The sequence below is a fragment of the Musa acuminata genome, chromosome BXJ2-4 (genome assembly GCF_036884655.1).
Source record: "Musa acuminata AAA Group cultivar baxijiao chromosome BXJ2-4, Cavendish_Baxijiao_AAA, whole genome shotgun sequence".
Taxonomy (NCBI): domain Eukaryota; kingdom Viridiplantae; phylum Streptophyta; class Magnoliopsida; order Zingiberales; family Musaceae; genus Musa; species Musa acuminata.
In genome coordinates, this window is record NC_088341.1 from 37,326,409 (window position 1) to 37,349,675 (window position 23,267).

At 39.1% G+C, this 23,267-nt stretch overlaps 5 protein-coding genes across 6 annotated transcripts; 1 reads left to right on the plus strand and 4 right to left on the minus strand.

The window, feature by feature from the left end:
* Window positions 1–450: 450 nt before the first annotated feature.
* LOC135610666 (peroxidase 57-like) lies at window positions 451–2,373 on the minus strand. Its single transcript, XM_065105458.1, has 3 exons — window positions 1,679–2,373; window positions 1,244–1,592; window positions 451–1,060 (listed from the first exon to the last, which is right to left on the minus strand). The coding sequence occupies exons 1-3, from the start codon at window positions 1,874–1,876 to the stop codon at window positions 618–620; spliced, it is 990 nt and encodes a 329-aa protein (XP_064961530.1). The 5' UTR covers window positions 1,877–2,373; the 3' UTR covers window positions 451–617.
* A 719-nt stretch (window positions 2,374–3,092) lies between these two features.
* LOC103978592 (uncharacterized) lies at window positions 3,093–10,320 on the minus strand. The gene is made up of 9 exons (XM_009394437.3): window positions 9,744–10,320; window positions 9,288–9,335; window positions 9,068–9,127; window positions 6,346–6,432; window positions 6,162–6,266; window positions 5,749–5,862; window positions 4,510–4,610; window positions 3,664–3,775; window positions 3,093–3,384 (listed from the first exon to the last, which is right to left on the minus strand). Exons 1-9 carry the CDS (start codon window positions 10,299–10,301, stop codon window positions 3,262–3,264), a joined length of 1,308 nt encoding a protein of 435 aa, XP_009392712.2. The 5' UTR covers window positions 10,302–10,320; the 3' UTR covers window positions 3,093–3,261.
* Window positions 10,321–11,107: 787 nt separating this feature from the next.
* Window positions 11,108–13,058, minus strand: LOC103978584 (uncharacterized). The gene is made up of 2 exons (XM_009394428.3): window positions 12,685–13,058; window positions 11,108–11,331 (listed from the first exon to the last, which is right to left on the minus strand). The coding sequence occupies exon 1, from the start codon at window positions 12,989–12,991 to the stop codon at window positions 12,692–12,694; it is 300 nt and encodes a 99-aa protein (XP_009392703.2). The 5' UTR covers window positions 12,992–13,058; the 3' UTR covers window positions 11,108–11,331; window positions 12,685–12,691.
* Window positions 13,059–13,397: 339 nt separating this feature from the next.
* Window positions 13,398–17,686, minus strand: LOC135582527 (uncharacterized). Its single transcript, XM_065105462.1, has 2 exons — window positions 17,433–17,686; window positions 13,398–14,082 (listed from the first exon to the last, which is right to left on the minus strand). The coding sequence occupies exons 1-2, from the start codon at window positions 17,624–17,626 to the stop codon at window positions 13,716–13,718; spliced, it is 561 nt and encodes a 186-aa protein (XP_064961534.1). The 5' UTR covers window positions 17,627–17,686; the 3' UTR covers window positions 13,398–13,715.
* Window positions 17,687–19,388: 1,702 nt separating this feature from the next.
* On the plus strand, window positions 19,389–21,847 carry LOC135610667 (uncharacterized). Of its 2 annotated transcripts, none has more exons than XM_065105461.1 (3): window positions 19,389–19,583; window positions 19,764–20,480; window positions 20,992–21,847. In XM_065105461.1, exons 2-3 carry the CDS (start codon window positions 19,784–19,786, stop codon window positions 21,633–21,635), a joined length of 1,341 nt encoding a protein of 446 aa, XP_064961533.1. In that variant the 5' UTR covers window positions 19,389–19,583; window positions 19,764–19,783; the 3' UTR covers window positions 21,636–21,847. The 2 variants fall into 2 exon arrangements, with proteins under 2 accessions (XP_064961533.1, XP_064961532.1); XM_065105460.1 differs by having other exon boundaries at window positions 19,390–19,686.
* Window positions 21,848–23,267: the final 1,420 nt, after the last annotated feature.

Here is a 23,267-nt window from a genome sequence, read left to right on the forward strand (position 1 = left end):
TCTCTCTCTCTCTCTCTCGTTGATCATCTTCACCCCCACCTTCTATTCTCTTCTTTCTCGCGGGCGCGAGTGCAAAACAAGCATTGGAACCATAAGGTAGAGGGAGGGGCGAGGAATTTTGAGGGGATACTCCACGACGATGCCACGAGGATAAACGTGACGATGAGAATGATGATGACGAGATGATGAGGCCTTCACGGACAAGGCAAAGGTGATGAGCACAATGATAAATGGTCATGTGGAGACAACGAGGACACCTTTTTGAGTGGTGTGAGAGCAATAGGATCTTGTGATGAGGTGAAGATTACGAGTGATGACAAGAAGCGAAGACTGTCGAGGAAGGATGAAGACCAAGGATGAGTTTATTTTTTAAAAAATAAAAGATATTATATGAAATAACAAAAAAGTACAAGAAAAAAATAAAAACTTGAGGGTTTTTTTTTTGTGCCATGCCAGAAATTCTTGCAACTCAAGTCAAAAGACTTGGATGCAGCTCTTTATTTGCAACATTGCAGGAAGTACAAGATGCTGATGAATGAAGATATTAGTCAGTCCGTGGATTGGAGACTGAAACGTCTGCAATTGGTATACTGTACTCTTTCATCTTAAGCTTCTGTTCATGTCTTACCATTTACCTTTCGACAGTTCAACCTAATCTCTCCTTCTCCGCCTGTCAACACTCCCACGGATCCGAGTTTGATCATCGACTTGGAGAACTGATGAATGAATCGCTTTGGGTTGCTCACGAACCGCGCGGCCAACCTGCTGGTGACGTCGGTGAAAGCCAAGTCTTGGTCTAACTGCAGCACTGCCTTCCCGTTGAGCAAGCCGTGGTAGAAGGAGGTGTCGAGGACGAAGGGCGGCGATGTGGTTGCTTGGTTCAAGAAGATCTTTGGGTCCTTGGTGACGTTGCTGGGTAGCACGACTTCGGGCGGGCATTGCTGCTTGAGGGTGGCGAGCATGGCGGGATCGATTCTGGGGTCAGATAAGCCCGTGGCCTGGAAGTTGTAGAGTCGGTCGATCACGAACCCGCAGTGGCAGAATCCAACACCATGAGCACCTGAATTCAGAACATGAATGTAATACTCTTAGATAATATCTCTGGACGGTGATTTGGATTCAATGAAATTAAAAGACCCATGTTTTCGGATCGCTGCATCGTGATAATTAGTATAAGAACTGATCTAATAACGTAGTGAGATCCACCAAATCTAAGAATCGTGAGAGGTGAGGTTAAACTGACCTAATAACGTAGTGAGATCCACCAAATCTAGACTGATGTTTCGGAAAGCAGCTTCGGCGGCTTGGATGGAGAAGTAGGGACTCGGCAAACGGACGTCGGAAGCCATAGAGACAGCGCCATCCCTCCTCCCGGTGGGAAGAGCGTAGGCTGCTCCGCCCGACAACGCCACACCATCTCTAGCAGCGAGCGCCAGCACGTCAGCGCACGACACCACTCGGCTGCACACCTTCTCTAGTTCGGCCTTGGCGTCGTCGATCACGTCGAAGGTCCTCAGTGTCAGGTTGGGAGCCGCTGTCTTCTCGGCCACGTTGTCGGTGGTGCTGTCGAGGAGAACAGAGGCATCGCATCCCTGCGAGAGCAGATCGATGGGTTGGTATAGCGAGCAGTCACTCCTACTCGATCGACGAGCAACCGGAGAAACCTACAGCGACGTACTCTAACGAAGCAATCATGGAAATGGAGGCGGAGGAGGCCTGCAGGAACAGATGGGTCCTGCAGGAAGTGCTTCTGGACCACTTGCTTAACGATGATCTCTGCTCTGGGGCAAGAATTCCTGTAGTAGTGGACTTGCAGGGAGACGACGATGGTTGGAGCATGAGCTAAAAGGAGGAGAACCAAGGAGAGCGCTGCCATGGTTCTGCTCTCTGCTGCTGTGCTGCCTGCTGTCCTCCATGGCAGCTTATAAGAGAGCACGAGAGCTTAATTCTGTGAGAGTAATCTGGAGTTCATTGACTCCCAAGTGGATTGCTTCCTACAGCTTGTTTCTTGGGATCCTCCTGCCAGTTCAGTGAGATGAATGAGTGCACATGGACGCAGTTGCTGCTTCACTCTTTTCCTGGACCTGACATTAATATTTGTTCTTCTTCCAGTCCATGTTCGATTTGATGAGCTACAATGTCAGGTTCTCATTAGATTGATCATCTAATTCTCTACTCAAAGCAGCAGTATGGAGAAGTTTACAGGACACAGAAATCAATCACAGTACTCAAATAGTCAACGCTGTAAATGGTATTTATTGACATGAATCAAAACAAATAACAAGTATCCAATGAGAAATCTATTTCTTAGCAGCGAGATGTTGAGCAAATGCTTTAGGGTTCAGAGCAGCTGCTCCTCTAAGAAAGGCAGAGGAGAGGAGACTTTTTAGTCTCCATTGTGCTAATCCTTCGCTGTCAAGTTCATGAAACCGAGCAGGGAGGGCTATGATGGCAGAAATGCACTGCACACAGATATCAAATAGCAAGCTATTGGATCGAGTTGGGGAGTGTTGGTGGTGGCTAAGTTTGATACAACCAAAGCATTATTTATTGCGCACCTTTCTTAAACTGTGGCTTTTAGTGGTTGACCGAGAAGTCTCGAGATTGCAGTAAGAAGAAAGATGTTTAGCTTAATTAAGCCTAAATTGGCTTCTTTTAGTTTTGTTTAAGTTGACCAATGGCCACTGTGTCTACATGTATTGAGTAGCACTGCTTCTAGAACCCTCCAGAATGATTTCATTGGGTGTTTTGTTTAGGGTCCACAAATAACATGGAGATAGATGCATTGTGTAGGGGATTAGTCTAATATCAACAAGGACTTTATTAGCTCTTAAAAGGATGATTAGCCTACCTAAGTCAGCCCTCCATTACTACCAAGAATACCATGGACATATAAAATTGATATTTCTAGACAATTAGGGTTTGCATAACAAAATTGAATGTCAAGACGAGAAAACATACACTGATCCTTTCGAAATCTAGCGATGAAAGCCTAGTACACCGGTAATCTTAGATTTATAACACAGCTTAAGCAAGAATCAATTGTAACACAACTTCAGCAAGCTGATTCTAGATATCTCCATGCAAGGATCTATAACAAGGTAAAGAATCGATTATAATAAAATCCTAGTATCATTGCCAAAGCTTAGCAAATTACCATTTTTTCTTGCTGTTTGGAACGTATGTATCACATGATTTGTCAGCCCTCTTAAAGTGCATTTCTTTCATCTAAAACTCTAAATGATTGACCCTTCCACACATTCACCTCCTGCCCAGAAGGTAGACAGCAGTAGCAACCCCAGTCAGCGCGACGCCAACAGATGCTAAAATTTTTGTTCTTGATGGACCGACACTTTGTGTAGGAACCTCCAGCAGACGCTTTATCTGCAATGTTAAAGATCAGCGGTAATTCAAGAACGTAAGTACATGGAGAATATGTGTATAAAGCAGAAGCACAATTTACTAAAGTGAAACATATCTGCAAACTAAGAAGAGAATACAATTTCAGCTCTCACAATTGAGACAGTTTGCCAAACAGCAATTATTCAATCTGGGACTATCCAAGGATTCCGACAACAGATTACCTGGGAACTTTGGTGATAGACCACTTCGAAATCATCTAAACGTCAGATCCACAAAGAGTAAAAAGATCGGAAAAGATACCTCTATGGGCTGTTCCCAGTTCTTCTTTATTCCAGATAAATGCCCTTTGCCAACAACTGCAACAACTGAAGAATGTTCTCTTGCAACCTTCAATAATGTCGATGACATGTACCTGCACATACAAGTCCAGGACAACAAAAGAATGACATTATATCCAAAGCATGGAACTGAAAATGGAACCTTGGCTTTAAGATGAATGCTCAAGGAACTCAACTAAAGGTCAACCACAGACGATCTACACTACTTTAGTGAAACAACAATTTTAAGGCTTCCAGTTTGACTAGTGTATTAGAGCGAATGGCTTGTTTGAAATTGACTGTGGTAGTTTAGATGTGATCAAGATAAGAAACACTAAATATTCATATTGTAACTAGGTTAAAATTTTGGGCACCAAACTAAGATAATAGAATTTTCAAGATTTGAAAATGGAGTGTGCGAAGATAGTTGAACATAGGATAGTTTCCTAAATGATAAGCAGAAATAGAAACTGAGTCCAATTTTCAGCACCAAACAATTCTGTCTACCATTGTCTGCCAATACTCCTGAATCTTTTAGTTAAAATATAAAGTGCATGAGTATTTTCAGCAAAAAAATTGGATAGCCAATGCACAAGGATTGTGCCAATGTAGGGCATAGAAAGGGTCAATATATGTAGTCTTGGACTTACAAGCAAAGATGTTTTTATTACCCGAGTCCAGTCATCTAGATTGCAAGAAATAATTGCACAATGAGACCAAGCTCACCCTCTAGCATGAATATTTTCCACTCACAATTCTATAGAAGATACAACCATGAACATATAATAAACAATAAATATATGAAATCAAAGCATAAATTAATACTAACATATCACGCTCATGAAGAAGCGTCTCCATCAGAGTAGGGAATGCCTTGCTCATCTCTTGAATGAAGAGGGTCAACATATCAACATCATCCATTTCCTTCAACTAAAAGAGAAGAATATAATTAAAATCTAAGTTACATTATGATATTATTTTAAACATAAGTTAGACAATGAATTAGTACACACTATTTAAAACACCGATATATCATAACTCAAGCATTATAATTGTTCTAAATAATCAGACACAATACCAAGTTTATGTTAATTATTAGCAATATATGTATGATGAAACAAAAACCACCAAATACAAAGGGCAAAACAAAACCAGGTAAAAGTCATTCTTCACCATTAGGGCATATCAGTAAACAATGATTTAATAATAAAAAAGGAGTTAAATATCAAGTTCATTTATATAAAAATCTTAGGTATAGGAATGAGAAAATAAATATAAATGACAAGATATAATGCTACTGCTCCAGGCATAGATAATGTGTCTGCCTAAGTCAAGTTGGAAGGGACTAAATTCACAATTATCAAATAACAGGTCAGATTTGGGCCTAAATACCAAGACTGATGCAAGACTAACTTAAACAAATGATGGATCCAATTCTTTATTTCCATTCTGTTGACTATACAATCCTGCTACAAATAATAACAACAAGAATTTCATAACTATTCTCCACCAGTGAAGGCAACAAATGTTAATTTGTAACCAAAAAAGAAATTTAATTCTACAACCAACTGTCAAAATGGAAAAAAATATATCTTGATTTGTCTAAAAAAAAAATATGGTACTACCTGATCTGAAGTACATGGTCAGGTCAGAGGAACAATTATCTATAGAACAAATGTAAGCTTGTAAGCATGTCTAGCAAAGGCTATTACATAACAGCCTTTCTTAGGATCAAAATATTTCTGGGGCTTAACAATTTCTTAGGCATTGATTGATCCCTATGGAATGTGCAAGGCGCAATCACTATCCAGATACAGTACTCATTTTAGTTCACCAAACATAGGTAACAGCAACTGTATTTCTCTTTCTTTTTAAGTGTCTATTATAATTTACAACAGCATATTATAAGTATGAAAATAAACAAAAGAGAAGCTGAAAACAAGGATGATGGAACCCTTGTTCATGTTACAAGAATTACTACAACATATGTGCAAAGCAGTTGTAGCATGTAAGTCTATGACCAAAAGAAGGCCAAAAGAAAGTACCTACAGAAAACAGGACAGCTTACCATCTTATTCAGATCATCAGAACTAGGTAAAAAGATTGTTTGGAAGAGTATATAGTACAAGAATTTTGCTCTATGCCACAGTGTCATCTTCCCCCATGTTCTTCGTAAAGTAATCTGCAAAAATCAAGAATACATCAGCAAAATGCACAAAGAAAATGCTGGTTAGCTAAATAGGTTCTGGGAATTATTCATCTAAAATGGACAAATCCTTAAACCCAAAGATAGCAATAGATTACTTACACATAGGACTGCTATCAGAATGAAATGCAACCATAGCAAAGAGTACACGCAACAAACTTTACAACAACAAGCTAATTGTCCAAGAATATCAAATGAAGCAATGGACCATAGAAGGTTACAAAAAACAACAATTTCATAAGTCATGTGAAGACACAAATAAATGGGTCTCATACCTGAACAGGACGGTCACCCAGTATCACTTTGCCTCCATAACTCATTGCTTCTTCAAATGCTACTCGAAATTCAGAGCCAGGGAACACTTCAAGCTTGTGAGCAACCTAACATATGATACAAAACCCTAATAACAGCTAATAACTGATATTACAAATAGCAATAAAAAAAAGTGTGAAAACATGCCTTGGCAAGAAACCAGCTATAGAGAATCCCAAAGGTATTCATCTTCTTTTTCTTCCACATGTCAATCATTTCACTCACAGTGGGAACCTGAGAAAACAAGTAAAAAACTAGAACAGTTTGACAAAATTGACATTTTGATATATAATATATAAATTAGCAAAATGATCTGATGGAAATTTAACCAAACTTATGTGAACATTGAAGAATGTCCAACTAAAAGTAAAAGTATATATTCCAACGTTTTAATCTTTCAGAAAATTTTTATCCTTATTAATAGTTACATGTTAATCCTTTTAATAAGACTAATAATAAAAGGAAATATCCTAGGTACAGTGCTAGTTTGTCAGACAAGAGGTTGCAGGTTCAAACTTGTTATTGCCTGTACTTTCCAATTTTTAGTCTTGAATCAAATTGGTCTTTGCTGGAAGCTACTTCGCCAATTTCCATTAATTGCAACCCATATTTTGTAATTGATGTATGGTTCTTCCATGCTCGAAGGATGGTAATGAAGACATCAACTATAGAAGGGAATATGGAGAACCAATACCCCCTTCTTACAATCTTGATTACGTTCTTGTAGTAGTGTTACAACACCTAACATTAGATAACTCTATTGCACCTCCATTCAACCTAGATAAAGCTAAAAAAAATTATGCCAAACAATGTCAAAGAAGATTAAAAGAAGGATTTTGGAAGTCATTAGTCCAAGAGAATTATTCATGAGAACCATTTTGGACATCTACAACTGATGAAGCGTCATGGTAAATTGAAAAAAAAAATGTGCAAAAAGAAAAGGTAAAATGAAAGGCAACACTAATTTTGAAATTAGCATTTAGGATTTTCAGATGTCTTAAGATCAAGAATTAGAAACAAAAGTGCCATGCTACACATCATAACTTACATAAAGATACAAATGATGGCTTTGTCCATTAGACCATGGCAAATAATAACTTTACCAATCTGAATTAATAGATTTTAACAAATATCGAGTTCATATGGTTCATGAACCAGCATTACCAAAGTTATTGATAGATCTTAACCATTCATGACCATTTATCCAAAACAATACTTAATTTGCCAATGCAGCTTAACAAAGAACAGCAGAAAATAACAGAAAGGCACCTTATAGAGTCCACAATCTCCAGTGCTTAGCAGAGAAGATGTGCTACTGATATATATGTGGCACATCTTATTTTGAAATGGTCTCACCAAACTTTGGGCTGCTGTCACCTCCATACTTGTCCTTATTTAAAGAAGCAAAAGTATGCAGGAGAATGCAGCATAAAGTTTGGTGACACAGTGTTCCTGAACTTATTTCTCTCAACTCTTAGGTTATGATATTGTTGATCAAGTAATTGTTAGACATGCCATTGTTTTTAAAAACATCAAATCGAGCTTGAATAGTTGGAAGAACAACCCCAATAAGATCCAGAAGTAGCATATACTCCACATTGTCTCAACTTATAACGGAAAATCCTTTGATTTTAGAAATGGCATACCAATGTGAATTTTTCGTCAAGTCCTTCAGACTTAGTTGGCATTCAGACTACTTGGAGGAAGATGGTATTCACCAAAGCTCGATCTTATTAGCGATCTCCACAATCATGGTGTTCTGCCCAAGTCATTTGAGCTTAGTTGGCATTCAGATTTCTTGGAGGAAAGATGGTAACAACCAAAAGCTGATCTTGTTTGGAAGTAATCTACTCATGCTTGCTGCTGGTGTAAGGGAGAGCAGATTGTTTGCACTGACAATTCAGAGAAATGTGGTAAGAGCGTGAAAATCCTAATAACTGAGAGAAACTGCATATATTACTCTTATTTTTTTCTCTTCTTCCTAACCCCCATGTCTCTACTACTGCTCTTACAATTTCTCATTTTTAGTCCTAGATCCTCTTTTCTTCTTGTACCTATGATCCCGATCATCCTACTTCTAGAAAAATAAAAGCACAAAATTTAGCATAAGGAGCCAACGTAATGATGAAAAGCTTTAACACCAATAGAAATTGGCTAAACTATAAATAATATGCCTTGCTATACCAGCCAATCCAAATTGGGATAAGCCTGAATCAACAGCAAGTAACAAAATCAGCCAGTCATGGTAGAAAACCATCCAGTTTCCAGGACTTCTAAGATGATTTTTAGCCAGTATCTCCAACTCATTTCACAAAAATCTGATATCCAATAATACTGAGCCAATTGATCCTGCCCAATTCCAATCTCAATCCTAATTCTATCTCCAATAGGAATTCTAGTTGCACTATTCTGAACCTTGGTGTTACCAATGTGTTGTCTATAGAAGTTTACCATTCAAACATGATACTCTTTCTGAAAAGGATATGACTTATCCTTCGATGTACAATTTTCAATGAGGAATCTACTATCTATACATGGATAAGTGATATTGGATACCTTCGGCTTAAAACTTGAGCTTTGGTTATATACAACACAATTTTATTACTGTTTTAATATTTTAATACAAGACAATTAAACAGATATTACCAACCACACTACTACGAATTTAAGCATTACACATGCTTATTAAAAATCCACTAAAAAATGAAATGCATTTAACTTGTGCCGGCGGTTATGTCTCCTTAGTTACATAGGTTCTAGTAACTCCAACAATACCCATGCAATGTCTTCCAAAAGTTTGTACTAGTGAATGTAATTACTAAAAATTAATTATGATGTGCAAAATTGAAGTTGATTGATATATATCAACCTGAAGATTCTGAGGAGTCAAAATGGCAACCCTGCTTGAGCACAGCTCCAGAAAAACAACCTACATTGAATACCAAAGAGACATATACATGAGTTCAACAGCAATAAATTTTCAGCACACCACCAATCTATCAACAATGCCACTTTTCTAACGCAGGCTGCTAACCTGCTATACGACCAATTGATCAATCAAGTGATTGTTGAGATTCAAGAGGAAGCACCTGAGGTTTCAAGTAACTGATGATGGCCTGAACTTCTTTGCAAGACTCCTACAAAGACATATATAAGATTAGACATGAGCTTCTAACAGCACATAAATCAATGCCTTGAAACGTCAAGCAATGCTCAATATAGAACAGAAACATGGGGAGAAACGGAATGAATGGTACAAACTTGGAAGCAAGCACATAAACTCAAAATTTCTTTCTTTAATCAGGTAAACAAAGAAGTCAGATTATCGCTAACCTTCTTAATACCTACTAAATTTATATGAAAATCAATATAACAGTCAGCACATACGAGCTAATAAAAACTCAAAATTGAAAGCTCTAATTTATTTATGACTAAGATCCTGAAAACAAAACAAAGGGGAGACATTAATCAGAATTATCTCGAAAAATGTCATTTTGTTTCCACAAAGAAATGCGATTTATAGAGTAATTACTAGATCAGATCACCTGAGATACATGGGCCGTCCCGACAAGGTACACATCACAGGATCCCCCCTCAGCCGACGACTCGCACTGCAAGAACAGCACGCCCTTCGCCAGATCCTCCGGCAAAACCTTCTTCCCCTCCGCTGCCCCTTCTCCCGCAGACCCCTCGCCGCCTCCTGATCCTCCACCACTCGAAGCCTCGGAAAGGATGCCAGAATCGAGTACGGTTTGCGCCGCAAGGTTAGGGTTAGGAGCCGGCTCGTCGGCGGCGGGTTCCGAAACGTGGACGTAGTCTTCTGCGGAAGAGGTCTCTGACACAACCGAGGAATCATCGGCGGGCTCCATCGGAGGCGGCAGAGAGCGGCGCCGGGAACGGGAAGGGGAGGAGAAAGGGTAAAGAAGCTTCGCAGAGGGGAGATGGGAAGGGTTATGGAAACCTATATATACACGGACGGCTGGGAAGAGGCGAGGGAGGGAGGAGAAGCACCGGACGGAGACTCGGCGGCACCGTTGGATCGGTGGGGGAAAAGGGCGCGACTGGGCCGAGTTGAGGACGCGAGTCCGCGGCCAGCGTATCATTACCCGATGATACGCTGACGCCTATCCCAAACCTTTTACGTCTTTAGAGCAAAAGCCGGTCCGGACCGGACGAGACGAATTACCTCCCGACCGGTTTCGAACTATGGAGAATTAGGTTCAGCCGGCTCCTGACCCACCATCTTTAGAGCAAGAGGCGGTCCGGTCCGGTCCGACCGGTTTGAACTGTGATTCCATGCTTTATATGAACTCTACCTCGTCATTGTCTTCGCCCTCAAGAGATTCTACTGAAGTCACCGGATTGTAGGGATGCCATTGCGTGATCCATCAAAGATTACAATACATATTTTTCAATATTAGGATCCATACTTAACATTTCTACTTGGTTTTGGGTCAAGTATCGGATTGATTTGAGATTCCAGTTAATAGTCTCATTTCCAAATCTTTAAACCCATTGGCAATTATCTTGATTTTTTTCCATATAAGAGAAGCTACTTAGTGTTTGGAGGTGATGAGAGAAAAGAAGGAAGATCCAATCTTACCTCTTGTTCACTTTGATGCATTAAATGAAAAAAAATATAAAAAATTTGAGGAAGATAAAGATTTTAATTGTAATAACCCATCTCTTTTATGTCAAAATATTTATGATTCGAGAAAATATTATCACTTACATGATTGACTTATAGGACATCCATGACTTACATTTTTGTCTCAATACAGCTTTTTGGGTCATCTTCCTTGAAGAGTTTGACATATTACACCAACAGATCAGTTGTGATCTTTATTTGAATGCTAGATTAGTGATAGAAGCACGAAACTACTAGAGTGGCGATACGGCCTAAAGAACATAAAACAAAACAACCATGTAATACTATTTGTATAATACAAATGAATGACAACAGTTCTTTAAACCTTACCCAGCTGAAAATAGTCTTGATAGCTAATGGTTACATACTAAAATATAAGGTTCGCCAGCAAAATCAGAAACTCCAATACGTCACTTTGATGTTTCAAAAAGTCTGTAATGCTCACAAACATAGTGGTATCATCTGGTGGACTTCCAAGATTGCACCTGTCACCCAAAAAGCACATATATGGGAAATCATTATCAACAATACAACTAATGAAGTTCGTTTCATATGCATGTGAAACTACAAGCTCAATTCCAGATAATACCCTACAGATATTTCCTGATAATGTTGACATAATTTCATCTCCAAAAACACACAACAGCCTGCCTTATAAAATACTTAACAACTAAAATATGTTCAATCAAATAGAACCACAATGGCGCAGGAATTGCTCTACCTAAATTGAAGCTACTATCTGTTTCTTCTCTAGAAAACCAGCAAGCAAACAATACCACAATCTAGACATCATTACAAACCAAATAAATTTCAATGTGATTCCGAAATTTACCAAACCAACATAATTCAATATGTTAACTCAATTATTTATCAAATGTCACCAAATCAACAAACTTTGGCAACATATATGGGAAATCACCAAAGAGAATTATCAACAATACAACTAATGAAGTTCAATTTATATGCATGTGAAACTATAAGCTCAATTCCAGACAATACCCTACAGAAATTTCCTGATAATGTTGACATAATTTCATCTCCAAAAACACACAACAGCCTGCCTTATAAAATACTTAACAACTAAAATATGTTCAATCAAATAGAACCGCAGTGGTGCAGGAATTGCTCTACCTAAACCGATAGTTCCCGTAAGACAAGCTACTATCTGTTTCTTCTCTAGAAAACCAATAAGCAAACAATACCACAATCTAGATATCATTACAAACCAAATAAATTTCAATGTGATTCCGAAATTTACCAAACCAACATAATTCAATATGTTAACTCAATTATTTATCAAATGTCACCAAATCAACAAACTTTCGCAACATTTGTCATGGTATCTTATTAATCGAATGGCTTCTTCATTGAAAAGAAACAATGAGAAAGGGAAGGGGGTCTCCTTGCAGAATTGAGCTATGTCAGACCGTTGTGGAGCCACGTCCACGAGACTCGGGCATCGAACCTCTTAAGGAGGAGACGATGATTCATTTACTAACCAAGACACTGTTTCTAATTATCATTTGTAGGCTGGATTTTGGCACTTATCAGTTCTTATGAGGTAAGGAGATTAGCCTAATAAGAATAGAGTTGTTTTTAGATTGGATGCATAAAGTAGACATCAAATTCACTGAAAAAACAACAATCATTAAAGAAGGAAATGTATACCCATAATAAAGATTTTAAGAGCAGAAAACCACAAGTCCACAACGTCCAAAGGCTCACGAGAATCAAGACATCAAATTTGATAAAGCAAAGAGCTGTAGCAACCAAAAATCCAAGCTTTTCTACGCGACATAAAACGATACATTAATGAGGAGGTTGTTTCCCGGAAATACCAATCAGCTAGAAGACTATGCGGAACTGCGGGGCATCGGACCCGGCGGCCGGGATGATCTCCCACCGGCACGGCTCGAGCTCGTCCGAGACGGGGCAGAATCCGGCGAGCGTCATCCTATCGCCCGAAGCCGCCACCGAGCCGAACTCGAAAACCGTGACGTCCGCAGGCCTCCGTACCTCCACCGCCCCGTGCATCCCGGGGACCTCCTGGACCACCGCCCCGGGCTTCTTCTCGTAGTCGCCCTTCGCTGCCGACGAACGAGGGGGCTGCGCTCCCTTGCCCTTCCACCAGGACAGCAACCCCATAATACCTCTCGTGCGAGGAGGAATTCGATGTGATTAGGGTTTTATGGGAATCGTCGAATTGCTTGGGTCGGAGGAACGACCGATACTTATGTCGTAAAGGGAAACGGGCGCTCGGTATGGGAATCGTCCTCGAACCACCTATACGGGAAACGAGCCTCTAAGAAATGGGTTGAACGAGCCGTGCTTTTTCCAACCGCAAGTCATGCATAAAAAGCTTATGAAAATAGACAAATACATCATCCACTTTGCTCAATAATTAGCCAAATTACTGCCATAAGAATCAATATGCTTAACTTTTAAGGCAGACATCCTTCTGTTAGATTGGTCAAGCAACTTAATATATGGAGAAAAGAAAGATGAAACATGTCGTACAAGTCTGTATGAACCTTCATTCAGCTAAAACGCATGATGGCAAACCTGCCAATGTGGTGGTGTAAAATGTTCATATATGCAATCAGCTGCATAATAACAGCAAAGTACAAATTGGAAGAACATGGTTGATCCTGGCACAAAAAACATTACAACGTTCCTTTCTAGGGACTCTGTTCCTGACAGGACCTACATAAAGCATTCATCAGAATAACTGAAAGCTCCTATTTGTTCAACAAATAGAAAGAGCAAACAATATTGATTAATTGATTCTCTAGAAATTCTCATGCTCATCTTGCCTTGCATCTTCAGTAGTTCCTTCCCAAATTTCTGGAGCATGTGGTGTCTGACCACCCTAGGCTCCACCACCTTCCATCTGCCTCTGCTTCGCCATAGCTTTGCGAGCTTCTCTTTGAAACTCTTTCTTGGCAGCTGCTATCTCTTCAAACCCCTTTTCAATCTTGGCCTCCTCTTCAGGAGAGAAGAAACCCACTTCCATTTTTCCAAGCTGTTCGTACATTTTCTCAATCCTGGCTTTCCAGACCAAGCCTAACTCTGTCCCCATTTTATGGTAGGGTGTCTTCAGAAGATACTCGTCGATCCCACCAGCTTTGTCAATGCATCGGAGAGCATGAGTGGTGACTTTCACTCGAATGTGTCGATCATGGATGTAGCTGAAAAGCCGCTTCTCCTGCACATTTGGCTTCCATGTCCTTCTAGACCTGTACCACAACATTTTTACATCAGATCTAAGCTCCTATGACTTAGGAACACATTCTGTACAGATGACATAATTCTAATTCTTATATCAGTGACATGAAGTAATGGTCCATCATATTAATGTTTATTGGAACCCTATCCAACTCAAAGATAACAACAATACAAATTGCAAATGACCTGAGACAATCAAGTCAAGAAAGAAATGAAGCATCTTTCACCTTCATCTTCTGGAAATGTGGCTCACTAGGGGGTTTATGTTCTTTGCCTGATTAAAGATTTCCCATTTATCTTCTGTTCATTTTGCTGTTGAAACATGGTTAGCGGAAATCAAAGTGTTGTCCAAACAAAAGAGTCCCTGTTGATTTGTATTAAGCTTTGTCATCACTCAGCGTATGCATGTGTTGTTGTCATTTATGCTTCATGTCACATGTGGACTCCACTTTCAAGGGATGCTGAAGCTAAATTAAGACTGAGAAGTACACCAGGGTTAAGTAAACTGAAAAAAAAAACAGGGAGAGATTGGATCATGCCAAGAATGACCAGTACACACTCTCCCAGCAAAGTTTTAAGCTATTCTCATTTTAAATTTCATAGCCATTAAAAGCCATTCAAGATTATCTCTCAAAATAAAGGAAGACAATGGTAAAGCCAGTTAGGACACTTGAACAACAGCAGCTCTTTCATAGATTTTCTTTATATCTCAAAACTGGAGCTCGTGCTTGGATAGCTGTCCTACCAGACAAGATAGATAAATCTACTATAATTCAGTCATTTTCGATTTATTTTTTGCTAAGCATTCCACAACCTACCATATTCCATTTAGGTAAAGAAGCACTAAGAAAAGCATTAAATACACTAGACCGGAACTGATCCATCCTTCTAAATTTCCATAGAAAGATGTATGAGGTTATACTTCAGCTTCATATTTCCATAGTTAAATCAGAAAGAAAATTTACAGAGTTGAAACTCATGCTAAGAAAACGGTGGTGTAAACATCATTGCATATTTGACATAATTATATTTAAAATGGATCAAGAATAATCCAATTAACTACTAAAGATGCTTTGATTGCTCATCCTTTTTTCTAATGATCATTGAAAGATAGTAACATTTCATCAGAGAACAAAACTACAAATAGATGCATAAAGCAGAAATGGACAGAATGGAAAACGACAGTCCAAGATCCCACCAAGTAGAATACAACATTCAGAACAATCCCAACCAAAGACCACCCTTTCATAGGCAACAATTTGGTAGTAAGCCTAATTACGACTCATGATGACTGTGATCACCAATATAAACACTTCTAGACCAATAAATCCTAGACAGTGATTACAAAAAAAAAAGGGCTATCACTCCCAGATTTCAAGCAAATGTGTTAACTCTATCATTGGAATTTCCAACTTTCATAACCACATAAGATAATATATTATAGTTTCTTATATGTTTAAAGAATTCAGGTAAATGTAAATCTGAAACTCAAGATTAAAACACAAAAATGAAAATAACAATAACCCAAGTATCCTAGCTGTTTTGAGTAAGTTACTTCCATTTCCACCATTGATTTGTTATGGAAAAATACCTATTAATATAAAGCAAGGTCTTGTATTATCTGCACAGAAGTTGGGATCAGATAGGAGCAATACAATTGAGAAAATGGGATTGGTTAGATTGGGTGTGGAAATTGAGATCACCAAGAAAAATGATTTTAAAAACTAAACAAATATAAACAAAATCATTACAAAAACGAACGAATTTAAGGAAAAAAATGCTAATTCTTTTACTTTCATATACCATAAGGTGAAAACAATATACAGGATAGTAACAAAAAATAATGGACTCATATCATAGAAAGATATTGTTAGAGTAAATATACATGATGAGTAATGGACCCCATTGTGGCTATTTCATGACCTTCTTTTATCCATCTCTATTATCTTAAAAGGCCAAAAGCTACTCTGTCCTCGCCTTCCATCTCCCCTTGTTTATCTAAAACAATAGTTGACAAGCAACTCTGCAGCAGCAACTGCAGTGAATGTGATAGTGGCTGCTGGATGGTCGATGTGACAGAAAAACAATCTCTCATACAATTCACATATAAAGTCAGGTGTCACCTTTTCTCTATGTTTTTTTTCCTTTCCCTTCCCATGTCTGTCACCTCCTCCTCTCCTTTTTTTCTTATTTTGTGGTTGACAAATACGCTATAACAGCCAAAACCAACTGGGTCTGATAAAATTTGATTGATTCTGGCTATTACTAACCAAATTTATAATAAGGCTGAAGCAAAATCAGATTGGCCACACAATTTAGTTATAAAGTTTTGTATTCTATCTTAAGGACAATCAACTGTTATGCTTAAACGTTTCTCTCTACTTTAAAGCTATGAGCAATTGTCACATATTTTAAAATCTCAAGTGGCCAGATTTTGATTTGAATGACCAAGCAATAATGGGGGGAGTAATTACAGAGAAAAACATCTTCTAGGAAATATACCATGATCATCTGTCCAATGAAATTATATTTGAGGATCCCATTATCTTTAAATAAGAAGAAAATCTCATCTTCCAAACTGACCGGTAATAGAGCAATGAACAAGATATATGATCGACAATTATTAAAGAGAGAAAGAAAAAAAGATGTATACTTACCTAGTATTTCTCCATAATTTTTTATGGTCAACACAGTTTATAATAATGCTGGATGTAGAAAGTAACTACCTCGGCTTATTCATACCAATTGAGTTCAGAACTCTTGTCAAGAAACAATGACACGAAACAAAAGAATGTGGAACAGAAATCACATAATTTACATAACAAGCACTTCGGCCCGGACCTTATCTTGACCCAATTTTAACATAAAAAATGAGTTCATCCATGTGCTCAAGAACGTATTTCACATCTTAAGCCATTGTCAGTCAGGGAAAAGTGCAACAAAAGGTAAGAGATAACACCCTATGCACCCTATACAATTCGCGTTGGTTTCTGAGCATAATTACAAGAAGAAACTAATAAGATGTTAGAACAAAGTACAAAATTTCGAGTAGAGGTGAACTATTTGTTGAATCCTATTTCTAGTTGTATAAAATTATAACCTTTTCGAGAGAAAGGGGGAAAATGTTCTTCTCAGGTTCAGGTGAAGTTTAAGTACAACGTAGGGAATACAATGTTGTCTTTGTTTTCTTAGTGAAGAATACAGATCGTTCCATATCCCTGCCTCCGTAGTCCGATTCCACATTAAAAGAACAAAATTTCAACAGAGTTCCAACCAAATAGAGCAAAATGAAGAATCAAGAACATCGAAATATCGAAGAACCAGGAGAATAAAGGAGGCCGGATCGAGAAGGTTTACTTACTTGTTGCCGCCGTCCTCGCTGACCTTGTTCCCGAACTGGATGTGGCGGCCGGCGAAGATCCCGCGCTTGGCCCGCCCCATCACGAGCTTGTTGTTGGGGACGAGCTTCTTCACCGAATCCATCACGTCCGGAGGCACCGAGCCCCCTACCTTGCGCGCTATTTTGTTGTATATCTCCCTCGATCTGAAGGCCATCGCCGGTGTGAATCGCGGCGCTTGGACTGGCCGAAGAGGGATGCCGAGAAGAATATAGGGATTGCTTTGCCACCCTTGCGCTCGAGTTGTATCCTTTTGCGGGTTCAGGGTCGGATCTGGGTCCGCACCCCGCTAGTTCTTTAAGATTTGTGCCTAGTGTTTAGATCAACTCTACAACCATTGGATTGAATAAGCATGAATGGCTGTAAAACAATCATTTGTGTGGGGACTTCTCTCTCTCTACAAACTTAGAGAGATAAGTACATGATCAACTAAAATATAATATTAAATTTTTTTACTTAAATTATTAGGCTAATTATAGATTACTATATATAATTAGCTATATTTAACATTACAATTCTAAAAGTTACATTATGATTCTTATATTTATAAAAATAAAATATTTAATATTAATTCTCCTCACATCGTTGATTTTGCTAACAGAAATATTGTAGATAAATCAAAATGAGGTAAAGTCAGCACACAGTGATAAACACTACAGTATTTTTGTTAGCAAAATCAATTATATAAGAAGAATCGAGATTAAATATTATACTTTTATACGTATAGGAGATCTTAATATAATTTTTAAAAAAATATAGGGATCGAAATAGGTAACTAATTACAAGAAATATGTAATTAGTCCTAAATTATTCTATCCATTCATATAATTAATTATAGATTAACCATAAATTTATTTTCTATAATGTACTTTACTTGATAAACCTTCATTATAGGACAACTGTAACATAATCAACTATTTAGGTTGCTTAAACAAAACTTAAAATACAAGTCACTTTTTATCCCAAAAAATTAAAAACACTTAAATTTGTATTTTTTTTTTAATATTAAAAATTAATAAAAATTCTCTCAACTTCATTGATCAAAATTTACAGATCATATATTTGGTGATTTGTAATACAGTGTTAAGAAATTGGTACCAACAAAAAGCTCTACTCCCAAAAATTTCAACACTGAGTTAATTTTTTGGAATCATCAAAGTCAATTGAAATCAATGGCTATTTACTGTGTCTTGTCCAACTCAAATTTGACTTTGATCCCCCTATCATTAACAAGCCAGTCAAGTTTCCATAGTTCCTATCTCCCAATAGAGCTAACTTTATGACCATTTAAGGCTAATCTATTAACTTAATAATATTAAGATCATATGACCTAAAACATCTCATCATGCATATATATGCATAATGTTAAATAGAGTCTTTGAACTTTTACCATTGATTAATTAATATGATAAATTTATAATTATTATCTTAAAAATACTTAAATTAAGTTAAATGATTATACAATCATCAAATCATTATAAGGGGTAAAAAAAACTCTTGAACAATGCAGATGAGTCTCCAAATTTCATGGTTAGGTCATTTTGAGTGCACCAAAATTTGGAGATTACTACATTTGGTGCAGCTTGGATCAACCTGGGAGCTACTTGGGTCCATCAAACATATTATTTCTCCTTTGTGCACTCCCATGAGGCACAGAAAGGACAAAGCCACATTGATCACTCTGAGGTCGCTCACCTCAATGTGTCTGTGCCTCATTTAATGCTAATTAAATGTCTCATTTTTCTATGAGGTGTAGAGATGAGGAAAAATTATGGCTAATTGGCATTTGCCACGTGGCATGCCAAGAAAAGAAAAATCTTGCTTAGATTCACTCAACTAAATCTCCCCAAAGCTCGCATGAAGACTCGATAACCTTCCGCTGTTTTGCGCGCTTGTATGGCTGTGACTGCGGCAGTTCCTTTCTCTTGTACTCTCTCCTTTTGTCTCTTCTCTAGTGTGTGTGTGTGTGTGTGGTGTAGATCCATGTCGAATCGCCACTTGTGGATGCCAACAACGCACTCCAGTTGGGCCATCATCGCTCTAAGAGCCATAGATTCCATGAGTTCAATCCCTGTTTGTTAAAGCTGTTCTTGGTCTCCCTGCTGTAGAAGAAGGTACAGTTGTTGTTGCTTTCTTCTTCCGTTCTGAAGCTTTAGCATGGTTGTTGTGGTGTCGCAGAGATTTGAATGCTTCCTCACCAACCATGGGGTTTCCAAGGTAGACAAGAGAGGCTGGGTTTCTATTTTCTCTGAGATGGATAGCATTCATGAAGTGTTGTTATTGTTCCTCCTCAGATAGGAAGGGAAGCAGAGACATGACAGAGAGAAGCTGTGGAGCACCGAAGCAGAAGAAAGAAAGCAGGGCAGAGGAGAGGATGCCGACCGTCTGGTTTGCTCTCAAGAAGTCTCTCCACTGCAAGACCGAGCCATCAGATGTGCATGATCCAAAGGCCAGAGGGCATCTGGGCGCCATCTTGACGAGGAGGCCAGGGAGGTCTGGCTGCTCCCGATCCATTGCCAACCTCAAAGATGTCATCCATGGGAGCAAGAGACACCTCGAGAGGCCACCGAGCTGCAGCCCGAGGTCCATCGGGAGCAGTGAGTTCCTCAACCCGATCACCCATGAGGTGATCCTTAGCAACTCCAGGTGTGAGTTGAGGATCACCGGGTTTGGAGGCTGTCCTGATGGTGAGGCCTATGTGGGCACCCTCAGGCCGGGGACTCCCCTTCAAAGCAATCCTTCGCACAGGGGAGCCAACAACACACCTCCAAGGAAACCTCCCACCCTGTTGGGTGGCAGAGATGGCCATGGCATTGTGGGTTCATCTCTTTCTAGTTCTGTGCTTGGTAACGGAGGTGTTGCAGTCCACCATGCTGCTTCAACACCTAAATTTTCTCATGAAGCAGATTCACAAACAAAGAGACACTCTGCTGCTGTGACCTGCCACAAATGCGGGGAGCAATTCGGGAAGCAGGAAGCCTTGGAATCTCACCACCTATCCAAGCATGCAGGTGTGGAACACGGGTCTGAAACTCGAGCTATGTTCTACCTTTGCTGATTTAGATAATGCAGTTCATGATGGTTTCTTGGTCTACTAATCTTTGCAGGTTGATGCATCAGTACCTGGTTTTGCTTTCCTATCATTGTCAGCTCAGTTCTTTCATGTAGTAGAATTTTCATTATCAGTTCATGTTAGAGAGTCAAATTAGTCATCATTTGCAAGGGAAAAAGCTATGCATAAAGTTGCTTTGGAATCAAATGTGCTTCCACTTTTACTCATTGCAGGTGAATTCTGCAAATGGTTCCTCTTTTCAGGGACCAGTTAGCCATTTCAGACCTTCAATAAGTTATCTTTCTTTCTCCTGTGAAAGTAAACTGTCTTTGTGCGAAGAAATCAGAAACTAAGCATTCATTATCAACAAGTTTATATAGTCACCATAATAAGATCTGCTTTCAATGTGTTGATGTGCTTGCAGTTTCTTCAATGACTGAACTAATGTGTTGTGTCTTTCTTATCTGTAGTGACCGAACTTGTGGAAGGAGATTCCTCGAGAAAGATAGTTGAAATCATCTGCAGAGCAAGCTGGTTGAAACCCGAGAGCAGCTGCATCCGAATCGAGCGGGTCCTAAAGGTGCATAACATGCAGAAAACTCTCTCCCGATTCGAGGAGTACAGAGAACTAGTGAAGAACAAAGCGAGCAAACTCGCGAAGAAGCACCCTCGGTGCCTGGCCGACGGCAATGAGCTGCTGAGGTTCCATGGCACGACGATGGCATGTTCACTTGGCACGAATGGCTCCTCTAGCCTTTGCTCGTCGGAGAAGTGCAACGTTTGCCGGATCATCAGGCATGGCTTCTCTGCAAAGAAAGAAGTGAAGGGAGGCATCGGGGTGTTTACGACCTCTACTAGTGGTAGAGCATTCGAAACTATCGAAACATACGACGACGACGACGACGGCGATCCTTCCATCAAGAAAGCATTGCTGGTCTGCAGAGTGATTGCAGGGAGAGTGCACAAGCCTTTGGACAACTACCAGGAGCTCGCAGGCCACTCTGGGTTCGATTCAATGGCCGGGAAGGTGGGTCTGTATGCCAACATCGAGGAGCTCTACTTGCTGAACCCGAGAGCTCTGCTGCCATGCTTTGTGGTGATTTGTAGAACCTGAATGAGTCTGTCCCTTGTGACGTTCTGTCAGGGATTTGAGTCTCATCCCTTCTTCTCCAAAGTTTCAACTGATGGCACGCAGAATCGAATTCTGTCGGAGAATTGGAAATGAGAACGAGGGACTAATTGCTGTTTTCCGGAGTACATGAATTGGTTGTCAATCTTCATGTCAAACTCTTTCAATGCAATGATCCTACCAAAACATTGAGTCAATGCATTGATCATATGACAGCATTTCTTGACTGCTAACATGTCTTCTGCACATAAAATATGTGATTGCAGAAACTTCTCCGCGACAGGCGCTCATGATGTGCTAATAATTGCCTGACTATGTGTTCTTGGTCTGGAAGTCAAATGATCTCTAAACAAAAATGACACAGTTGTCTGCATAAGCTTTTCTGAGAAGACACAGTTCTGAGGGTTGGCTTATGGTTTATGATTCCATCTACCTATCACTTGCTATAGTATTAGAATGAGAAGGGGTGGAATGGACTTGGCAGAGGTAGTCAGAAAGGGCTCCTTTGTCCTCCTTCCACCTTTTGTTTTTTCTTTCACTTCAATGGTCTGTTTCCCTATGAATAAAAAGCCTTAGCACTATGGTGAGATTGTTCAACAATTTAATTCTCATATATCAGAATCATGAAAGTAATCTCTTCTCTCTGCATGCCATTCTTTGTTGCCCATATATGTCACTGCCAGGATTTGACTTTGGCTGTGGCAGATTCATGGGGTTGGCAAGTCTGCTCTCCTGTCAGTCAAGGTGTACCTGAAGAGCTTCCCAGTTGGAAAAGAACAAGCCAAGGAATCATGGCACCTGCATGTGTTATGTGTCTGATAGAAGTGGCAAGAGTGCTTGATGAAAGCTTCATTTTCTTGTGTATGGGACACATGGTCTGATATAGTCAACACATGCTTCCTCTCATCTCCATGTTGGCAATGCATCATTGTTGACAGAGATGTCAATAGATTTAGACAATGTGGTGGCAATGTAATGTTTAAATTTATTAGGTCCAATCCTTTTCACAAGAATAGAACATAGCTTATATAAATATTATCCAAGGAGAAAGAAAAAAGACAGCTAACTAAAAGAAGAAATGAAGATTTTAAAGAGAAAAAGAAGGAACATATTTGTTCTACACTGATTGTAGAATCTTCTCTGCATCATGTGCTCATAATGTGCTAATAATTATTGACTAGTCTTCTTGGTCTTCAAGTCAAATGATTCAATTGTTTGCATAAACTTTCTGCTAAAACTAAGTGAGAGTTGGCCTCTGGCTTATGATTCCATCTACCTTTCTCTTATTGTATAAGATTGATATGCTTATTTGTATCTGTCCTAAATTTGATTAATGAATATGTTAATGACTTAATTGGATTGGATATTTTACAGTGCCAATCCAATCTGCTGCCATCCCTTTTTGCTGCTCTAATCATTGATAGTTTTGGAGGCTAGATCAACAGCAGCTAAAGAAAAAAATCCTGTAGTGTTCTATGTTATCTTTTCCATTCTTACAGAAGATGTAGTGCTTGTCAATTTGTAGCAGTTGTGCTCTCAAAAGATGGGTCCTAAAACTTTCATGAAATTTTGGGAAGTTGATACATCAATATGAGTTGACAGCTTTCTTTAAAGTGT

Coding starts and splice junctions, on each gene's coding strand:
- LOC135610666 (XM_065105458.1), bottom strand. CDS start 1,876: ATGGCAGCGCTCTCCTTGGTTCTCCTCCTTTTAGCTCATGCTCCAACC. Junction 1,593..1,678: donor TCCATGATTGCTTCGTTAGA/GTACGTCGCTGT, acceptor CTGCTCTCGCAG/GGATGCGATGCCTCTGTTCT. Junction 1,061..1,243: donor GGATCTCACTACGTTATTAG/GTCAGTTTAACC, acceptor TTCTGAATTCAG/GTGCTCATGGTGTTGGATTC.
- LOC103978592 (XM_009394437.3), bottom strand. CDS start 10,301: ATGATACGCTGGCCGCGGACTCGCGTCCTCAACTCGGCCCAGTCGCGC. Junction 4,611..5,748: donor CTGATGATCTGAATAAGATG/GTAAGCTGTCCT, acceptor CTTCTCTTTTAG/TTGAAGGAAATGGATGATGT. Junction 3,385..3,663: donor ACTGGGAACAGCCCATAGAG/GTATCTTTTCCG, acceptor TTAACATTGCAG/ATAAAGCGTCTGCTGGAGGT.
- LOC103978584 (XM_009394428.3), bottom strand. CDS start 12,991: ATGGGGTTGCTGTCCTGGTGGAAGGGCAAGGGAGCGCAGCCCCCTCGT.
- LOC135582527 (XM_065105462.1), bottom strand. CDS start 17,626: ATGGCCTTCAGATCGAGGGAGATATACAACAAAATAGCGCGCAAGGTA. Junction 14,083..17,432: donor AGCGAGGACGGCGGCAACAA/GTAAGTAAACCT, acceptor GTTGTGGTACAG/GTCTAGAAGGACATGGAAGC.
- LOC135610667 (XM_065105460.1), top strand. CDS start 19,656: ATGCTTCCTCACCAACCATGGGGTTTCCAAG. Junction 19,687..19,763: donor CCAACCATGGGGTTTCCAAG/GTAGACAAGAGA, acceptor GTTCCTCCTCAG/ATAGGAAGGGAAGCAGAGAC. Junction 20,481..20,991: donor CCACCTATCCAAGCATGCAG/GTGTGGAACACG, acceptor TCTTATCTGTAG/TGACCGAACTTGTGGAAGGA.